Genomic DNA, 21,843 nt, shown 5'->3' on the forward strand with positions numbered 1-21,843 from the left:
TAGATTAACATGCTCCAAAGAATATTTCAAAATTAAATTCCATATTGGGCACAAAGCTTTTTTTACATTGTGAGAAGCCCCTCAACCAACACCTGCAACAATTTATTTGCACTCGCATTTCTCTTTGTGAAACAATTGGATAGCTGATGACTTGCATCTACCCATTTAAGTTTGGAAATTTCCTTTTCTGTTCAGCATTTGTTTCAGTCCAGTGAGGTCAATACGTAGTCTTTTCTCACTCACACTTTTTGTAGAGTGTACATTGTCTCACAAAGAATGATTATCCACATAACATTCAATGAGTATCCTGTCTTCAGGATGTCCCTTGTTCAGAATTTCACCCAAAATATTTGAAAAATAGAACCCCATGTCCACTGCCTCCACAAGATCCAGTGTTTCAGCAACAATCCCGATTAATCGTGAAGAATGAACCTCAAAAGTTTGATTTCCATGCTTGATAACTACTGTCTTACCATCCTGACCGATTACCTTACCAGGGCCCTTCCATTCCCTAAGGCCCTATCTTTTATAATTAGACCAAATCTCCTGAATTAAATTCTGCCTCAGATGGTCTTGTATGATGCCTCAGAGCTCTGCAAATTTTCTCAAGAGACCTCAGCCTTGATGAAAGCCCGTCTCCCTGCATGTAAAGCATTCAAATGTATAAAAAAATTGAACTAATTGTAGTACCTTCTAGAGCAGGAGGACTGTCGCACAGTACAAAAGGCAATTTGGGATTACGCCCATAGGCCAACTGATTAGGGACTATATCCTCCGACCATCTGAAGTGAATTCTTCACATGAACCTCCTGTGCCAGGGCAGTTGTCAACTTGCAGTTTGGCTGGTCAGCCAAGATTTTATGTAACATTTCATCAACCACTGCGTGATTCCTTACACAAAGCCCATTGCTGAAAGGACTTTCAGCTGCAGTATTTATAATGGTAATGTTCATGTTTTCGCACATATCCCTGAACTCGTCATTGGCAAATTCCCCTCCATTATCAGTCAGAAACTTAGCTGGTGCCTCAAGCCCAGTCCCTATTCATTTCTCCATAATTTTATCTATAATCACCCTTTTGTCCTTACTATTTATTATTGTAGAAAGACTAAATCTAATTGCTAGGTCTATAAAATGTAAAATGAAAATATTCTTGTCTTTGTCCCATACCTCTAAATCCATGGCAACTACCTCGTTAAAGTCACATGCCAATGGATGGCTGACAGTAGGATGTGATGGTGTCCTCTGATACTTATTACAAATCTCACACTTTTCACTAATCTCTTCTATTATCCTCGTATACTCTCCATCAGTCACACCTGCATCTTTTAATAGAGTTTTTAATCTCTGACAAGAGGGTGAGCAAATTGCTTGTGCAACTTTGACAATTTGCCTTTTATCTCTCTCATTTGTAACATCTGATGCCATCAATACTTCTCCAACACTCTGACTAGAAATATCAAGTTTTGTTAAGGGGATACAATAATGCCCGACTCGGTAAATTGCAAATTCACTGGCTTCCCAAAAACAATTGAATTATCGTGCTTCATATCAAGTTTCATCTGTGTCTTTTTCATCGAAGGCTTACTCAATAGTAAAGGTATCTCACTGGAGGCTACATCAGTACTGATAAAGTGGCTTACTCCAGCTATTTTACATGAGATTACTACTCTCTTCGGTGACTTCAGTGTCGTCATCACCAAATCTAAAGCTGGTAGTACTTTTACACTCCTTAACCTTGTGTTGATCCTCACTACTGAGTGGTCACAGTGTTATCTGGATTCAGTCAGTTCCACATACTGTCGACGTACAAGCGCTGTCCAGTACCACACAGTTGAACGAATCCGCAACCAACACATTCATCACAGGACTAAAACTCCTTGTAACTAATAAAATTATTTCAGATCCATCAGTATCTTCCTCTTCTGCCTCAGAATTTTCTGCGTCCTGTTATTTCGAAGACTCTTCAGTTCATTGCATAATACTTTGAGTCACATCTGAAACACCTATTAACTGTTCATTAGGCATTCCTGAGATTCATTCACCTTGGATTGCTGTTCCAACCCTGTCTTCCACGGTAATATTCAGATCTGCTAAAGGTGTTTTCATCCTCATTCCTGCAGTCTTTAACTCTTCCATTGTACTTAGGCCTGCTTCCAGTACCTGGATTATTTCTAAATCTTGTAAACATTGAGTCCTCCATTTTTTTGTCACCTCAGTGTCCCACTGGTTCTAGCAGGACTGCGAGAAATGACTCTTTCTCAGGAATATTTTTAAAGCTGCAGACATTTGGTCCAACAGGGAGTCTTTGTCCAAGGACCGAAGCCCAGTTAGAACCAGGAGCTTGTCCATATGCGACACCCTAGCACAATCTAGCAATTTAAAAGCTAGCACTGAACCAGTGATCTCAAAATTGAACTTCCTCAATCTTTTATACAGTCAGTTAAAGTCTGTGATATACTCCTCCATTGAATAACCATCTGTTTTCCAAAATCCTGTCAAAGTCTGACCATGCCTCATACGTATTCAATAGGTCATCTTTCTTGTAAATTTAATCCAAAAATCCTAACAGAAGATCCAACCCTTCATCGGCATCCAACTGATGACCATCCAGTTCAGAAAACACTGTACTTCTGATTTTACTTTTCGTAGGAAATGACAACGCCAAGGCCATGCCTCGTTCCCTTTTTCGTAGCGATGTAACCCGTGTCTACATATCCACTTCATTCTTCCACTGGTCATATGGTTCAGACTCCGAAAACACCGGAGGGTAATCATACCCTGACATTTTGCGCTTGCTTTCTGCCATATTTTTCACAATGGCCGTTGAGGCTTTAGTCTTCTATCCAATAAAAATCCTATTTTTCAACCTTCAGCTTTAGGCAGCCATCCTGTGCTACCATGTTCAACTCCAGAAAGCTTGTTATAGAAGGTTAAGGCTGGACCCTATATTTACTCAGTTTCACATTTATTGTGCAGAGTAAAAGGATTACAAACATGTAGCTCTTCACACAAATCCCCTTCCCACTCCCAGTGAGTGTTTGCTTTTAAGTGCTCAACTAAAACCTCAATTAACTCCCTTCACCTGCATATAATCACACAATTAACACCCAGGGTTATTTCTCATCCATCCCTGGGCTCTATGACTGGTGATGGGAAATTTCCCATTGTCGGCTTCTTGCAGAGTTGCCTTTTTAAAAACATTGCATTGTCAGTTTCACAGCTCAGCTGCTGAAGCAGAAATATATTTCCCAACTTTGACAGATTCGGGGTTTTCTGACTTTTCTTTAAAAGCCTGTTGTGAAACCCCGAATCTGTCTGGGTGAGACCACACCTGGAGTACTGTCTTCTTTGGCCTCCTTGTCTCTAGAGACGATGGGTAAGCACCTGGAGGTGGTCAGTGGTTTGTGAGCAGTACCTGGAGTGGCTATAAAGGCCAATTCTAGAGTGACAGACTCTTCCACAGGTGCTGCAGATAAAAATGGTTGTCAGGGCTGTTACACAGTTGGCTCTCCCCTTGCGCTTCTGTCTTTTTTCCTGCCAACAGCTAAGTCTCTTCGACTCGCCACTCTTTAGCCCCGCCTTTATGGCTGCCCGCCAGCTCTGGCGATCCCTGGCAACTGACTCCCACAACTTGTGATCAATGTCACAGGACTTCATGTCGTGTTTGCAGACATCTTTAAAGCAGAGACATGGACGGCTGGTGGGTCTGATACCAGTGACGAGCTCGCTGTACAATGTGTCCTTGGGATCCTGACATCTTCCATGCGGCTCACATGGCCAAGCTATCTCAAGCGCCACTGGCTCAGTAGGGTGTATATGCTGGGGATGTTGGCCGCCTCGAGGACTTCTCCGTTGGAGATACAGTCCTGCCACCTGATGCCAAGGTTTCTCCGTAGGCAGCGAAGGTGGAATGAATTGAGACTTCGCTCTTGGCTGACATACGTTGTCCAGGCCTTGCTGCCATAGAGCAAGGTACTGAGGACACAGGCTTGATACACTTGGACTTTTGTGTTCCGTGTCAGTGAGCCATTTTCCCACACTGTCTTGGCCAGTCTAGGCATAGCAGCGGACGCCTTTCCCATGCGCTTGTTGATTTCTGCATCGAGAGACAGGGTTACTGGTGATAGTTGAGACTAGGTAGGTGAACTCTTGAACCACTTCCAGAGCGTGGTCGCCGATATTGATGGATAGAGCATTTCTGACGTCCTGTCCCATGATGTTCGTTTGCTTGAGGCTGATGGTTAGGCCAAAATCGTTGCAGGCAGCCACAATCCTGTCGATGAATCTCTGCAGACACCCTTCTGTGTGAGATGTTAATGCAGCATCGTCGGCAAAGAGGAGTTCCCTGATGAGGACCTTCCGTACTTTGGTCTTCGCTCTTAGGTTGTTCAACTTTGCCCGTCTAACATCTGATCTTGTGTGGAGGAAAATTCCTTCTTCTGAAGGCTTGAACGCATGTGAGAGTAGCAGGGAGAGGAAGATCCCAAACAGTGTAGATGCGAGATCGTAGCCCTGTTTCACGCCACTCAGGATAGGAAAGGGGTCTGATGAGGCGCCGCTATGCTGAATTGTGCCTTTCATATTGTCATGGAATGAGGTGATGATACTTAGTAGCTTTGGTGGACATCCGATCTTTTCTAGTAGTCTGAAGGGACCACATCTGCTGACGAGGTCAAAGGCTTTGGTGAGATCTATGAAAGTGGAAACTTCAGAGGAATGTATGATGGCATCAAGAGAACTTTTGGGCCAACCATCAGGAACATCGCCGCCTCAATTCTAAATCAGGGGACACAATCACTGACCAACGCAGGCAAATGGACCGCTGGGTGGAGCACTACCTAGAACTGTACTTGGGGGAAAATGTTGTCACTGAGACTGCCCTCAATGTAGCCCCGTCTCTGCCAGTCATGGATGAGCTGGACAAACAGCCAACAAAATCGGAACTCAGTGATGCCATTGATTCTCTAGCCAGTGGAAAAGCCCCTGCGAAGGACGGCATTACCCCTGAAGTAATCAAGAGTGCCAAGCCTGCTATACTCTCAGCACTCCATGATCTGCTTTGCCTGTGCTGGGATGAGGGAGCAGTACCACAGGACATGCGCGATGCCGATATCATCATCCTCTATAAGGACAAGGGTAACCATGGTGACTGGAACAACTACCATGGCATCTCCCTGCTCAGCATAGTGGGGAAAGTCTTCGTTCGAGTTGTTTTAAATAGGTTCCAGAAGCTGGCTGAGTATGTCTACCCTGAGGCACAGCGTGGCTTTCGAGCAGAGAGATCCACCATTGACATGCTGTTCTCCCTTCGCCAGATACAGGAGAAATGCCACGAACAACAGATGCCCCTCTACGTTGGAGTACTTTGTCTCCTTATTAAAGGAAGGATGTAAATGCGTTGGACGAAGTGCACAGAAGGTTTACTAGACTAATACCTGGAATGGGCAGGTTGTCTTATGAGGAAAAGTTGGGCAGGCTAGGCTTGTATCCGCTGGAGTTTAAAAGAGTAAGAGGCGACTTGATTGAAACATATAAGATTCTGAGGGGTCTTGACAGGGTGGATGTGGAAAAGATGTGTCCCCTTGTGGGAGAATCTAGAACTAGGGGTCACTGTTTAAAAATAAGGGGTCGCCCATTTAAGACAGATGAGAAGAATTTTTTTTCTCTCGGGGTCGTGAATCTTTGGAACTATCTTCCTCAAAAGGCCATGGAAGCAGAGTCTTTGAATATTTTTAAGGCAGAGGTAGGTAGATTCTTGATAAGCAAGGGGGTGAAAGGTTATTGGGGTAGGCAGGAATATGGAGTTGAGGTTACAATCAGATCAGCCATGATCTTATTGAGTAGTGGAGCAGGCTCGAGGGGCTGAGTGACCTACTCCTGCTCCTAATTCGTATATTGGTAGCCTTGCTAAAATTCATGTAGACTACATCAAATGTGTCAACCCACCTTTTTTACCTCCACAGAAAATTCAGTCAAGTTAGTCAGGCATGACCCCTTAAAAAAAAAAAATCCATGCTGACTATCCTTGATTAATGGCGCAGTGGTTAGCACTGCAGCCTCACAGCTCCAGCGACCCGGGTTCAATTCTGGGTACTGCCTGTGTGGAGTTTGCAAGTTCTCCCTGTGTCTGCGTGGGTTTCTTCCGGGTGCTCCGGTTTCCTCCAACATGCCAAAGACTTGCAGGTTGATAGGTAAATTGGCCATTAGCAATTGCCCCTAGTATAGGTAGGTGGCAGGGAAATATAGGGACAGGTGGGGATGTGGTAGGAATGTGGAATTAGTGTAGGATTAGTATAAATGGGTGGTTGATGGTCGGCACAGACTCGGTGGGCCGAAGGGCCTGTTTCAGTGCTGTATCTCTAAACTAAACTAAACTAATCCATGCCTTTCTAAATGATGATTCATACTGACCCGCAGAATTTTTTCCAATAATTTGCCCACCACCAAGGTTCAGTGATTGGCCTGTAATTACCTTGTCTATCCCTTTCTCCCTTTTTAAACAATGGCACAATGTTGGCAGTCCTCCAGTCCTCTGGCACCATGCCTCTAGCCAGAGAAGATTGGAAAATGATGGTCAGAGTGGATGGAGGGCCAAATACTAGGAAGTTGGTAGTTTGCGGGTGAATAAAAAGTATTCACAAGATGGGTAAAGGTAGCTGCATGGATGACTAAACCTCAAATTTGTAAACATTGCTTTAACATGAAGGCACACAATTATTAATGGACTGAAAAATAATGTTTTTGATAATTCTACATTGATCTAGTCGATTAATGTGTATAATCTGAGTAATTTTATATAAAATTCCCTCATGTTGGCTTCTGATTTTATTCCAGGTTGGATTGGATTTCACCCCACGATTTGCCAGCACTGAGGCACAGAAAAATGAACAGAGAAAGGTCTTCATTGAACAGATTGAAATTGCAAAGCAGCTGGATTTACCTTTGTACTGTAAAACCTCTTTTCTTTGTGAATTGGGAGATGGGTATAGTAAAGTTCAAGCTACTTGCCGTCTATTTTGTCGTAATTATGAATGTCTACAGGCTAATTTGGCTATAGCTTGTAGTCCATCCGTAGTTGGAAATTCCTGAGGACACATTGTCCTCATCATTTTTGGCAGTTAGTAAATGTGCAGGTTCCAAAAAACATTCAGTAATCAAAAGGGTTAATCTGCGTCGTTTTATTTCAGTTATATGTGCCACTTTGGGTGTTTTTCTTTGCAGTTCACTGCTGTTGCGGCTAGTTTACTTTGAGCATTCTCCCTTTTTCTGCATCTGATTGCATGTTCGCAGATCAAGAAGTTGAACTTGCATGGCCTTCCTCTTTTCATGACTCAATTCTAATCAAAGCGATGGAGTAAGGCTAGATAGCATGCAACATGTTCAAGACTGCCATTTCTGGTTTGCAGGGAACAATCTAGATATTGTTAGGCTTGGTTTTTTGGGACGTTTTGTTTCGAACAGCAAACTGTAAACAAAAGGTGTGTGTATATTTATTAAGAAGATAAAAGATTCACATGACACTGGGCGTGGGGAGAAGGGGAACAGGGCCATAAATACCAAGATACCAGCTGCATTACTGAACTAAAAAAAAAGCACGTGATTTAGAACACGCACTTGGTGTTCTGTGTGCCAAAGCAGACAGTGTTGGGTCTTTTGTCAATGTTTAATTAAATGACAGGTGCAGAACATATAAGCACAGACTTAATTACTATGAGGTGGGGGAGTAGTTTCAACATTGTGTTGCTGTGCACAAATGCAATATTGGAATGTCTCAGCTTGGACACCTTGTAATCAAAATGCAAGTGCTGATTTCTGGAATGTGTTGTGGAGGAATTTAAGGACAGTCATCACTGAAGTTAGTGGAGCTATTTTCTGTGTCTCTGTTTAAACTCTGAACAATTTAAGGGGTTCCACAGCAAGAATGGGGGTGGGGTAAATCAAAAATACAAAATCTGTGACCAGGTGGATGATCTTTTAAGTTCTCTTTCATTATTTTCAAAACACCTAAGCTGTAACAGGGCTGGAAGTAGTGCTGCAATGTTTCCGTCTAAGAATTGATTAAAAAAAACTGAAACAGCTTAACATATATTTTTAATTATTTGTTCTTGTGATGTGAGCATCGCTGGCAAGGTCAGCCTTTATTGCTCATCCCTAATTGCCCTTGAGAACCTGGTGGTGAGCCACCATTTTGAACCACTGCAGGCGTGACAGGGGAGGGGGTAAAAGAGTAGCTGGCATTGCACTATTGACCAAGGAGTCAATTACTGTAGTAAGGAGGGATGATATCTTAGAAGGTTCCTCAAATGAGGCCATATGGGTAGAACTTAAAAACAAAAAGGGGGCAATCACTTGGCTGGGAGTGTACTCCTGGCCTCCCTTCAGGGAGAGATAGAGGAGCAGATATGTAGGCAAATCTCAGGTGTAAAAATAATAGAGTAATAATAGTAGGGGATTTCAACTTCCCCAATATCAACGGGATAATCTTAGTGCAAAAGGCTTAAAGGGGGCGGAATTCTTAAAATGCATACAGGAGAGCTTTTTGAGCCAGCACGTAGAACGTCCTACAAGAGAAGGGGCGGTACTGGACCTGATCCTAGGGAATGAAGCCGGACAAGTGGTAGGAGTGTTATTGGGGGAGCATTTCAGGGATAGTGACCATAACTCTTAAGATTTCAGGTAGTTATGGAAAAGGTCAATGATGGACTGGAAATAAAGGTACTGAATTGGGGGAAGGCCAATTTCAATATGATAAAACAGGATCTCGCCATAGTGGACTGGGAGCAGCTACCTGTAGGAAAGTCTACATCAGACCAGTGGGAGTCATTCAAAGAGGAAATAGTGAGAGTTCAGAGCCAACATCTTCTCGTTAAGATGAAGGGTAGGACCAACAAGTCCAGGGAACCCTGGTTATCAAGGGATATAGTGGATTGGATAAGGGAAAAAAGGAGGCTTATGGCAGATTCAGAGCACTGAAAACAACGGAGGCACTAGAGGAGCATAGAAAGTGTGGGGGCTACTTAAAAAGTGATTAGGAGAGCGAGGAGGGGACATGAAAAAACACTGACTGGCAAGTTAAAGGAAAATCCCAAGGCGTTTTATAAGTACATTAAGGGCAAGAGGATAACCAGGGAAAGAGTAGGGCACATTAGGGAACAAATTGGCAATCTGTGTGTGGAGCCGGAGGACATAGGTGAGGTTTTAAATGATTACTTTTCATCTGTGTTCACTATGGAGAAGGACGATGTAGGTGTAGAGATCAGGAAAGGGGATTGTGATATACTTGAACATATTAGCATTGAAAGGGAGGAAGTATTAGCTGTTTCAGCGGGCTAAAAAGTGGATAATTCCCCAGGCCCAGATGAGATGTATCCCATGCTGTTATGTGAGGCAAGGAAGGAGATAGCAGGGGCTCTGACACAAATCTTCAAATCCTCTATGGCCACAAGAGAGGTCCCTCATGGGAGATTGATTAAGAAGGTAAGAGCCAATGGGATCCAGGGCAATTTGGCAAATTGGATCCAAAATTGGCTTAGTGGCAGGAGGCAGAGGGTGATGGTCGAGGGTTGGTTTTGCGAGTGGAAACCTGTGACCAGTGGTGTACTGCAGGGATCGGTGCTGGGACCGTTGCTGTTTGTAGTGTACATTAATGATTTAGACGTGAATAAAGGAGGTATGATCAGTAAGTTTGCAAATGACACGAAAATTGGTGGTGTCGTTAATAGTGAGGAGGAAAGACTTAGATTACAGGACGATATAGATGGGCTGGTAAAATGGGCAGAGAAGTGGCAAATGGAATTGAATCCTGAGAAGTGTGAGGTGATGCATTTTGGACTAGCAAGGGAATATACAATGGATGATAGGACCCTAGGAAGTACAGAGGGTCAGAAGGAGCTTGGTGTACTTGTCCATAGATCATTGAAGGCAGCAGCACAGGTAGATAAGGTGGTGAGGAAGGCATATGGGATACTTGCCTTTATTAGCCAAGGCATAGAATATAAGAGCAGGGAGGTTATGATGGAGCTGTATAAAACGCTAGTTAAGCCACAGCTGGAGCACTGTGTACAATTTTGGGCGCCACACTGTAGGAAGGATGTGATTGCACTGGAGAGGGTGCAGGGAGATTACCAGGATGTTGCCTGGACTGGAGCATTTCAGCTATGAAGAGAGACTAGAAAGGCTGGGGTTGTTTTCCTTAGAGCAGAGAAGGCTGAGGGGGGGACCTGATTGAGATATACAAAATTATGAGGGGCATTCATAGGTTAGATAGGAAGAAACTTTTTCCCTTAGCAGAGGGGTGAATAACCAGGGGGCATAGATTTAAGGTAAGGGGCAGGAGGTTTAGAGGGGATTTGAGGAAAAATTTGTTCACCCAGAGGGTGTTTGGAATCTGGAACGCACTGCCTGAAGAGGTGGTAGAGGCAGGAACCCTCACAACATTTAAGAAGTATTTAGATGAGCACTTGAAATGCCATAGCATACAGGGCTACGGGCCAAGTGCTGTAAAATGGGATTAGACTAGTTCGGTGCTTGATGGCTGGCACAGACGCGATGGGCCGAAGGGCCTGTTTCTGTGCTGTATAACTCTATGATTCTATGAAGACCATGTGATGTAGGTACTTCCCCAGTGCTATTAGGGAGGAAGTTCTAGGATTGTGACCCAGCGACAGTGAAGGAACGGAAATATATTTCCAATTCAAGGTGGAGTGTGACTTGGTAAGGAACTTGCAGATGGTAGTATTCCCATGCATCTTCTGCCCTTGTTCTTCTAGGTGGTAGTGAATGCAGGTTTAGAGGGTGCTGTCAAAGGAGCCTTGGCGAGTTGCTGCAGTGCATCTTGTAGCTGGTACACACTGCGGCTCCTGTGCGCCTGTGGTGGAGGGAGTGAATGTTTAAGATGGTGGGGTGCTGATCAAGCAGGCTGCTGTGTCTTGGATGGTGCCAAGTTTCTTGAATGTTGTTAGAGGTGCACTCATTCAGGCAATTGGAGAGTTTTCCATTCACACTTTGGGGATTTGGGGATTTAGAAGGTTAGTTACTTTTCCCATAGTAACACCCAGGATGTTGAAGGTGGGGGATTCAACATGATAATCCCATTGAATGTCAAGCAGATTGTTAGATTCTCTTGTTGCAGATGGTCATTGCCTGGCACTTGTGTGGCACGAATGTTAATTGCCACTTATCACCTCAAGCCTGAATGTTGTCCAGGTCTTGCTGCATGTGGGCATGACCTGCTTCCGTGCCTGTGGAGTTGCGAATGGTACTGAATACTGTGCAATCATCATTTCATATCAGATTTTTAGTTGGAAATTACCATTTTAAATTTATTCCAATGGATCATTCAGTGTATTGCTTGCATTGTATTATGCTAATTACTCATTTTCTTCCTTATAGAAATGTACATTCTCGCTCTGCTGGGCGCCCAACGATTAATCTTCTGAAGGAGCAAGGTCTAAAATTTAAATTTATTGTTTTCAGTTTTATACAAGTCACTTGCATATTGAATGTTAAACAGAGGTATCTAAGACCAAATGGAATTGTCATATTTTTCTTACAATCACTCATTTAATTTCCATTTAATTTCACCCAGCCTTTTCTTGCTGATTCCCATTCATCTGCCAAGAGCAGTAGGCATTGTTATTTAGCCATGTTGTCAAAGCTGTGGCATCTTTTTCCAGGTACACGTGCAAACTACGTGTGTGAGATAATGGAGCACATGGTACTTTTTTCAATAAAGGCTCCTTTACATGTCATGATACTAGCCAGAAAGTGAAACTAAATTATTTGCCTAGCCCAATATTGTCTCACTCAGATAAATGCTGGAAATACTCAGCAGATCTGGCAGCATTTGTGGAGAGAGAAACAGAGTTAACATTCAGATCAGTGACTTTTCATCAGAACTGGGAAAGTTAGAAATGTAATAAGTTTTAAGCAAGCGAAAGTGGGAGGTTGGAAAATGAACAAAAGGGAAGGTTTGTGATAGGGTGGAAGACAGGAGATATTAAATTACAAAACTGTTGGGGGGGGATGGGGGGAAGCCAAAGGGACTGGTAATGAGACAAGTAAAGAAACAAATGTTGTGTCCAGAGAAGGTGTAAATAACAGAATGATGAACAGCTGCCATCCGTAAGCAAAAAAAAGAGAAACAAGAGAGTAAAACCAAAACCAGCTAAGAGAAAGAAAACAAAATGGAGATAGAGGTTACAGTCTGAAATTGTTGAACTCCGTGTTGAATCCGAAAGGCTGTTAAGTAACTAATAGAAAGATTGCGTTGAGCTTCACTGGAACACTGCAAGAAGCCAAGGACAGAGTGGTCAGCATGGCAGCAAGGTGAAGAATTAAAATGACAGGTGACTAGAAGCTCAGCAAAGTGGTCATCCAATCTGCCTTTGGTCTTCTTAGCATAGAGCAGACTGCATTGTGAGCAGCGAATACATTATACTAAATTGAAAGAAGTACATGTAAATCGTTGTTTCACCTGGAAGAAGTATTTTGGGCCTTGGACAGTGATGAGGGAGGAGGTAAAATGGTGAGGGTAATTGAGAAGTGGACCATGATGCTGCGAATGGAACAGGTCCTTCGGGATTGCTGAAAGGGGAGGGGAAGATGTTTTTGGTGGTGGCAACACCGCTGGAGGTGGCAGAAATGGCGGAGGATAATCCATTGAATATGGAGACTGGTGGGGCGGAAGGTGAGGACAAGGGGAATCCTATCACAGCTTTGGTAGGGAGGGGAAGGGGTGACAGCAGAAGTGCGGGAAATGTGATGAATATGGTCGCGGGCCCTGTCAGCCACAGTGGGGGAAGAGTCCTCGGTTGAGGAAAAAGGAAGACATATGAGAAGCGCTCATATGGAAGGTTGCATCTTCGGAATAGATGTGACCGAGATGGAGAAACTGAGAGAATGGAATGGAGTCCTTACACGAAGTGGTGTGTGAGCAAGTGTCGTCAGGGTAATTGTGGGAATCTTATATGTGGCTTATACTGAATATACTGATGTCCTATACCCAGAAATGGAGACTGAGAACTCGAGGAAGGGTAGAATCAGAGATGGACCATGTGAAAGTGAGAGAAATATGGAAATTGGAAGCTTCTGTTTATCTCTCCACAGATGCTGCCTGACCTGCTGAGTATTTCTAGCATTTTCGGTTTTTATTTCAAATTTCCAGCATTTGCAGTATTTTGCTTTTGCATTACTGTCTCCCTCATATCGGACAGCAGAATGGCATCTTGCATTGGACCACCAGTATCCAGTCTGTGGAATTCACTACCCCAGAGTGCGGTGGATGCCAGGATATTGAGTAAATTTAAGGAGGAGATAGACAGATTTTTAATTAGTAATGGGTTGAAGAGTTATGGAGAATGAGCAGGAAAGTGGAGTTGAGGCAGAGATGAGATCGGCCATGATCGTATTGAATGGCAGAGCAGGCTTGAGGCGCTGAATTGCCTACTCCTGCTCCTAGTTCTTATGTTCTTATCCAATGCTGCAGAGTGGAGGGATACAGGTTCATAAAGAGAGATTACAAACCTTTTGTTCTGCTAACCTGCACTTAAGATCTCTGGTCTTAGATAAATGGGGTGTGCCCATAGGAAAGAACAGATTGCGCAAACCTAAGCTCCACTTAAGTTGAATCCTCAATTTGGTCTGGTCTGGTTAAACTTCGGTGGTGGGTTGTCATGAGTGCTGGACTTGTGGCTGACCAGGAAAAAAAATGTATTGCTATATACTGTTACACAATAAAGTGCAATTCTTTTGTTTTTCTAGGAGCTAAGAAAGTGCTGCTTCATGCTTTTGATGGAAAACCCTCTGTGGCTATGGAAGGGGTGAAAGCGGGATTTTTCTTTTCAATTCCACCATCCATCATAAGAAGCGAGCAGGTTAGATCAAATATAATAATGTTCTTGAAAAACATACATGCGAGGCATGTAGCAGTTACATTAACTAAAGCAATGAAAACCCAAAACTTTGTTTCTAAGTTTAAGGTACAATATTTGTGAAAAGCAAAGTCCAAGATGCTTCTACAACTATCTGTTTGCTCAACCACTCCCTCACCTCCACCTTTGATGCCCTTGCCTTCAGCAAAATGTTACTGCCTCTTGTGCTCGCCATTACCCTGGTATGGCCCATGTCTTCACAGCCTCAAATCAAAGCGGCATAGATTTGAGCACAACTGAGCTCTGCATCAACCCCTATCGAACCTTCTACTCTTCTGTCAAAACAACAGTCCAGAATTATCCTGAAGAGGAAAGATAACTTAGCTTCTATCCTGCGCCATCTGCACCATCTCCTTAAACCTTTCAACTCTGCCCTCTATGCCGTCATCTCCAACAGCAAATGAAAGGAGCTCGTAAAGTTCTTTGTCACTAAGATTCTGTTGTTTTCCTCCCCCATTCCCTTTCCCATCAAGCCAAACCTCCCCACATGCTCCCCACTGCCCTACCCCTGAACAGTAGTGTCTCTATTTCTGTCCAATCTCACTTCATACCACCTTTGAGCTCATTTTGTCCAGGAGACCCAATTCCTGCTCTCTTAACTCTTTACGTACTAACCGCTGATCACCCAACTTTCCTTCCTGGTCCCCATGGCTAGTTGACATTGTAAATGGTCACAACACCCTGCCTCCCACTCCTTTCAAAACCACCGTCATCAACCTTTCCTCAAAACACCCACTTTCGACCCCTTGGTCCTTGAAAATAATCACTCTTTCTACAATCTCCCTTTCCTCTCCAAAGTCTTGAACGTGTTGTAATATCCCAAATATATGTTCATCTTTTCTGCAACTTCCTGTTTGAATCTCTCCAATCAGATTTATGCTCCTGCCTCAACACCAAAATGGCCCTAACCAAGATCACAAATGACATCCTCTGTGATTGTGGTGCATCATCCCTTCTTGTCCTTCATGTCTCTGCAGCTTTTAACATACTCAACTACACCATCTTCCTCCAATGCCACTTTGTCATTGTCGAGCTCAGCGGGACTACCATCACTTGGCTCGATTCTTCCCACTCTGATTGTAGCCAGAGTATCTCCAGCAATGACTTCTCTTCTCATCCTCACAATGTAACCTCTAGAGTCCACCAAGGCCCCTTCCTCTTTCTCTACTTCTGCCCCTTGGCAACATCATCCATAAACATGGGATCAGCTTCCACATACATGCTAACAACACCTATTCAACCTTCTCACCACCTCTCTCAACCCCTCCACTGTCTGTGTTGTCTGACTATTTTTCTGGATGATGTCTTAATTTTGGATGAGCTGATAACATTCCCCTCCTCATCTTCTCCAGTCAGGCTGAACCAGACTGTTTGCAACCTTGGCAAACAGAGAAAATCTTCACCATATGAGGGCAGAATCCGACTTAGTGGTGATAACCCCTTAGTTAATAATTTGCCAGTACCCTCTACCTGACTAACGCATGAAGTGTGATCATGTGGATGAGATACTGAAGGGCTGCTGGCACCCATGGGATTATACCACAGGAAGATATTATATCCTTACAATTAGAGAAAATTTCAGAGGGCAAAGAGAAAACTAAGAAACTAGTCATGTAGTTAGTTAGCACATAAATGAAACTTAAATGTTGATGTTCAGCATTCATTTACACCAATTTCCATACAGTCAAATCTTGTGAATACTAACCTGTGGGACAGACAGAATAGGTTTGTCACAGGAGATTTTTCTTAGGGGAATTATCTTCAAACTACTACAATGAATTGTTTTCTGTGGATTATAAAGATATTAAAAAATGTTGTTTAATCTGAAATTTTCTGGATCAGTTTCCAATTTCTGTAAGCTGCAGACAAACTAATTTTCGTATTGCTTTTCCCAAGAAGCAGAAATTGGTGAAGCAGCTGCCACTAGAGTTTATGTGCCTGGAAACAGACTCTCCCGCACTAGGGCCAGAAAAACAGGTAAAATTAGTCATATTTTGTGTGACTGTCACTCTCAAATCAAAGAAGGATATTATAGAGGAGGTGAATCCAGAAGCAGTTTAGAGCAAGGTGACTGTATGATGCATAAAAAGGAAACTTTAGATAAATTAAGGGAAGACACAGTGTCAGGAGCCCAAAAGAATATATCCTATAATTCTTACAAAACAGAGAGACAACCTCCGAGGGCCAGAAGTTATGGGGGGGAATTTTAAACCCCCAAAACTTTTTTTAATTTTCAAAATATACTTTATTCATAAAAATCTGTTTAAAAAAAATACATTACAAAACAGTTCCAAACAGCACCAAGTCAAACAATAAAAAGAGTGCAAAGGAGATCAGTTTCCTTCAATACAGGAGAGAGTTGTCTCACAACCCTTCCATTTCATTTTGCATGCCATGTACATTTTACAGCAACAAAATATTTTCTGGATACAGTTCGAGGGGTTTTCCACGGATTCCAACCCCTCAGTTCAGCTTGGTGGGGGGACCTTACACAGTGGTCTTTCCCATTGAGCCTTTGCCGCGGCTACCCCAAACTTTAGTGCGTCCCTCAGCACGTAGTCCTGGACCTTGGAATGTGCCAGTCTGCAACATTCAGTCGTGGACAACTCTTTGCGCTGGAAGACCAGCAAGTTTAGGGCAGACCAAAGGGCGTCTTTCACCAAATTGATGGTCCTCCAGCAGCAGTTGATGTTTATCTCAGTGTACGTCCCTGGGAACAGCCCATAGAGCACGGACTCCTGTGTTACAGAGCTGTTTGGGATGATCCTCGACAAAAACCACTGCATCTCTTTCCACACCTGCTTTACAAAGACACATTCCAGAAGGAGGTGGCCAACCGTCCCTTCCCCACCACAGTCACCTCGAGGGCATTGTGCGGAGGGGGTGAGACTTCGGGCGTGCAGGAAGGACCTGATGGGGAGGGCTCTTCTCACCACCAGCCAAGCTACATCTTGGTGCTTGTTTGAAAGTTCTGGTGATGAGGCATTCCGCCAAATGACTTTGGCAGTCTGCTCGAGGAACCATCCGACAGGATCCACCATCTCCTTTTCCCGTAGGGCCTTGAGGACATTCTGTGCAGACCACTGCCCGATGGATTGGTGGTCAAAGGTGTTCTTCTGCAGAAACCTTTTCACGAAGAATAGGTGGTACGGCATGGTCCAACTGGATGGAGCGTTCCGCGGCAATGTGACCAGGCCCATCCTTCGCAACACCAGGGACAGATAGAACCTCAGCACGTAGTGACAGTTGGAGTTTGCGTACTGGAGTACTACACACAGCTTGATGCAGCCGCACACGAAGGTAGTCATCAGGATGAGGGCGATGTTGGGTACATTTTTCCCGCCCTTATCCAGAGATTTGAACATCGTGTCCCTCCGGACCCAGTCCATTTGGATCCCTAGATGAAGTGGAAAATGGCTCGGGTGACCGCCACAGCGCAGGAGTGGGGTATGGGCCAGACCTGCACCACGTACAGCAACAACGTGAGCGCCTCGTACCTGATGACCAGGTTCTTGCCCACAATGGAGAGAGATCACTGCTCCCACATGCTCAGCTTGTGTTGTACCCTGGCTACCCGCTCCTTCCAGGTTTTGATGCTTGCCCCGGCCTTTCCGAACCATATCCCCAGCACCTTCAGGTACCCAAAACGTGTGCGTTTAGGTTGGGCAGCGTGTAAAAATGCAAACAATCTAAAACCTGCCCACCTGGTTTTAAGGGGTGGAGGGGTATGGGCAAGCGCAGGCCATAGATTGTAATGCCTGGAGATGCTACATCAGGAGGGCTACAGCCACCTTTGAGACTGAGTGAAGAACCAGCATGAAAGAGAAAAGGAGAAGGAAAGATCCAATTGCCCCCAGCAGCAACTACACCTTCACTTGTACCCACTGTGGGGGAATCTGCCGGTCACGGATATGCCTGACTAGCCACCAGCAGACCTGCAACCGATGACTACAACCTTCCCAAAATCTTCGTCCACGAAGAAATGCCAAGAGACCAAGATGATGTGTTGTGTGTTTCAGGAGACAGTGGTGTAATGGTAATGTCACTAGACCAGTAATTCCACAAGCCTAGGCCAATACTCCGGGAATATGGGTTTGAATCCAACTACGACAGGTGGTGAAACCCGAATTCAATAAATGGAATTTTTATAAAAAGCTAGTCTAATGGTGACCGTGAAACCATTGTTGGTTGTTGTAAAGCCCATCTGGTTCACTAATGTCCTTTAGGGAAGGAAATCTGCTGTCCTTACCAGGTCTGGCCTACATGTGACTCCAGACTCACAGCAATGTGGTTGACTCTTAAATGCCCTCTGAAATGGCCTACCAAGCCACTGTTTCTCAAGGGCAAATAGGGATGGGCAATAAATGCTGGCCTAGCCAGTGATGCCCACATCCCATGAATGAATAAAGAAAAGCTCAAGACCCCATCCTGGCCACTTCAGAGGCTATTCTCATTGTTCTAATGTAGACTACAGGTAATAAGATAGAAGAATTTGAAGTTACAAAGAAATGAGAGAGAGTAAATAGAAGCAGACTGTTCCCGGTAGTTGAAGCATCAAGAACAAGGGGCCCTAAATACAAGATTACATGTAAGAAATTCAGAAGAGGGTAGGGGAATCTTATTTTCACAGAATGGTGTGAGGCTGTGAAATTAATTTACCAGGTTAATTGGTTGAGGCAAAACTATGTCAACATTCAAGATTAAATTGGATAGGTGAATGAAGGAAAAGCAGTTGAAGGGATAATGGGAACAGGTTGGGTAAATAACTTTAGAACTATTTGTTCATGTGGACCATAAATGGACTGATTGGGACAAATGGCATACTTCTATGTATAAGTGCTTTATGTATTCAAGTTCATTCAACAACACTATTGCATTCAAAATCCAAGGCAACTAGTAGACTTGGTCAATAGAACTCTAGTCAATCATCATATTGGCCTTCCAAAATGATGAGTGAGGAGATGCTGCATTCCTCACATAGCTATGTATTGTTCATTTTTTAAAAGGTTTATTTATTAGAATTTTGTAGGAATAAAACAGTAATAATTATAGATGTCATGAAGTTAACCATAAATACAAATCCAAACACGATGAATTGAAAGCATTTTGGGAGATAAAGAATATTCTGTAACCCATCATGCAAAATGAAGGTTGTGGAAAACAGGGGACGAGCCTGAAAGAAGAAACAACACAGTAACTGTTAAAATAGTGCAAATAGAATCTAATCATGATTAAAAGAAAACTCAAAATGAATAAGCACTGAAGGATCTTCAGATTACTAAATCCATTACTAATAGAAAAGAACAGGCAGTTGTTTGAAATATGTTTTTAGTATGTTTTAAGAACCCACATAATCTATTGCAGATCCTCCCTTCATTACCATATTTTCTCTGCCCCACTCAAATACATTTCTCTAAGTTTTTGAAGTGTGTTCAATCTTTAACTCAGACACAACTGAAGCTGGTTTAGAGTAGATGAGTTTTCCTTTGGGAATTCCACTTGCCTTTAGGGAGCTGGAGAACGAGGAGAAGTCGACAGCCATGAACAGAGAAAAGTGCATTTGCATCAGAGTAGGTCTTACCAGACCCATGCCTACTAAAAAAGCCAAATATTTGGGCCATGCCACAGTTACTTGAACATGTTGGATGAACTGTGTTTTTGCTGCTTTTGCTTCACCAATAATGCGGTCGTAGAAATTTGCTGTCTTATACAATTAAACTTCCTGCAGAACCAAAACAACTCTGCCCTTGGTGGTGAAAGTCACAATTGTCTTGAACTTTGCTGCCTCGCATGAAATCAGTCTTATCAACCAGTCTGCAATGCACCACGATGTGCATCAGGGCAATATAAGTGGCTCTTTTCTTTAATGCAGAGCAGCTGTCGTTGCGTGGCCTAATCAGTGCAGGCTGTTTTCCATAATTATTTAAATAAAAGGATCTCAGAAATCCCTGGAGATTATCTTTCCACACCAATGGTGAGATGTATTTTTGGGTGTGCTACTGTTTTGCCTCTAATAGAGAATCTTTCTACATGTTACACCACTGCTGAAATCGGCCAATTCAGTATCACCTAAGGATCAAATTTTGGGCCTTGCTGTTCTGTATGCTTCAATTCTACACGAGGCATTGCATCTATTAACAGAGACTGGGATAATGAATTTTCATGAAAGATTATTGTTACTGTCACTGCAGATTAAATTTACCATTTATACTTTGTAACTTAGAAAAAAGTAAAAGGAAAGGTTTGAAGCATCTGTTTGGAAGCGTATTGTAGCTGACAGCGGACACAAAGTTCTTCGAAATTATTCATAGATTAATTGTTTGATTTGCTTCCTTCACTGCAATCTACAATTGCACTCCATTTGGTGAAAGTCAGTGAAACACATTTATTGCTGTTTTACAGATGAGAAATGAACCTAAGAACATATCCATCTCCTGTCAGTACATTGCACAGATTAAAGGGCTTTCAGTGGAAAATGTCATGGAAGTGACAACACGGAATGCATGCAAACTTTTCCCAAAGCTTCAAAAAATAATCTGTCGATGACCCAGGTTATTTCTGCAATAAAAAAGAAAAGTACAAAAATGAGTAAGAATGATTTACTTCCTGGAAAAAAAGAGATTGAATAATTCTACCCTAAGCTATTTTTTTCATTACACAACTTGGAGTTAAGCAAGAATAAGGTATGTTAGAAGCAACCTTAAAGTTTGTTGTAGCAGTTCTGATTTACTTCACTACATTTAATGTATAAATCTATTAAAACTAAAGTAAAAAAATATTTCCAGTAGTCATTAATTTGCCAATCATTGGTGATGATAAAAAGAATAAACTGCAAATCTGAACTAAAAGCAAAAGAAGCTGGAAATCCACAACAGATCCATCATTATCTGAAACAAGAAATGAAGGTTAACATTAGGGTGTATCTTTCTGCCTCTCTACCTTGCTTTCCTCTTTTAAGACACTCCTGAAAACCTACCACTGACCAAGCTTTTGGGCATTTGACCTAATATCTCATGATCTGCGGTGTCATTTAAAAAATGTTCCTGTGAAACACCTTAGGACATTTTATTACATTAAAGGCAGTATACAAATATAAGTTGTTGTTGTAGACCATTTATCAAAGGAATATTGCACTGTACTGTAGGAAATTGTTCTTCTACCTTAGGGGCATTTGTAATTTTCACAACAGTACCCATATCCTTTCCATCACCAAGATCGTAATATTGTCTAGTTCTGCCACTTTCTCAGCCCATCAGCTGCTGAAACTCTCATCCTTTGTTAACTCCAACTATTCCAATCCTCTCTTGGCTGGCTTCACACCTTCCACCCTCCATAAACTTCAGCTCATCCAAAACTTCACTACCCCTATTCTAACTTGCCTAAAATACCATTCACACTTTCTGACCTACATCAGCTCACAGTCTGACAATGCCCCAAAATTTAAAATTCTCATTCTTGTGTTCAAGCCCCTCCAAGGGCAGCACAGTGGTGAAGTGACTAGCGCCGCAGCCTCACAGCTCCAGCGACCCGGGTTCGGTTCTGGGTACTACCTGTGCGGAGTTTGCAAGTTTTCCCTGTGACTGCATGGGTTTCTTCCATTTGCTCCCGGTTTCTTCCCACATGCCAAAGACTTGCGGGTTGATAGGTAAATTGGCCTTTGTAAAAAAAAATTGTCCCTAGTGTAGGTCGGTGGTAGGAGAATTGAGGGTAGGTGGGAATGTGAGAGGGAAAAATAGGATTAATATAGGATTAGTATAAATGGGTGGTTGATGGTTGGCATGGACTCGGAGGGCCGAAGGGCCTGTTTCGGTGCTGTATCTCTCTGACTCTAAGACTTCACCTCTCCCTATCTTTATAACTTCCTCCTGTTCTACAACCCACCAAGATCTCTTCGTGCCTCCAATTCTGGC

The 21,843-nt window shown here is 43.1% G+C and overlaps 1 protein-coding gene across 7 annotated transcripts in view; it reads left to right on the plus strand.

The window, feature by feature from the left end:
• tatdn3 (TatD DNase domain containing 3) overlaps positions 1 to 20,518 on the plus strand; it is a 68,601-nt gene extending 48,083 nt beyond the window's left edge. For 2 of the 7 annotated variants that reach the window (XM_068045000.1, XM_068044995.1), the window contains 5 exons: positions 6,837 to 6,985; positions 11,394 to 11,449; positions 13,764 to 13,876; positions 15,830 to 15,910; positions 20,336 to 20,518. In XM_068045000.1, coding sequence (XP_067901101.1) covers positions 6,837 to 6,985; positions 11,394 to 11,449; positions 13,764 to 13,876; positions 15,830 to 15,910; positions 20,336 to 20,479 — 543 coding nt within the window. In that variant the 3' untranslated portion in view covers positions 20,480 to 20,518. The remainder of the gene's footprint in view (positions 1 to 6,836; positions 6,986 to 11,393; positions 11,450 to 13,763; positions 13,877 to 15,829; positions 15,911 to 20,335) is intronic. The other 5 variants (XM_068045001.1, XM_068044998.1, XM_068044997.1 and 2 more) reach the window with 4 other exon arrangements.
• Positions 20,519 to 21,843: the final 1,325 nt, after the last annotated feature.

This window comes from Heterodontus francisci, chromosome 13, assembly GCF_036365525.1.
Source record: "Heterodontus francisci isolate sHetFra1 chromosome 13, sHetFra1.hap1, whole genome shotgun sequence".
In the NCBI taxonomy this organism is placed as follows: Eukaryota; Metazoa; Chordata; class Chondrichthyes; order Heterodontiformes; family Heterodontidae; genus Heterodontus; species Heterodontus francisci.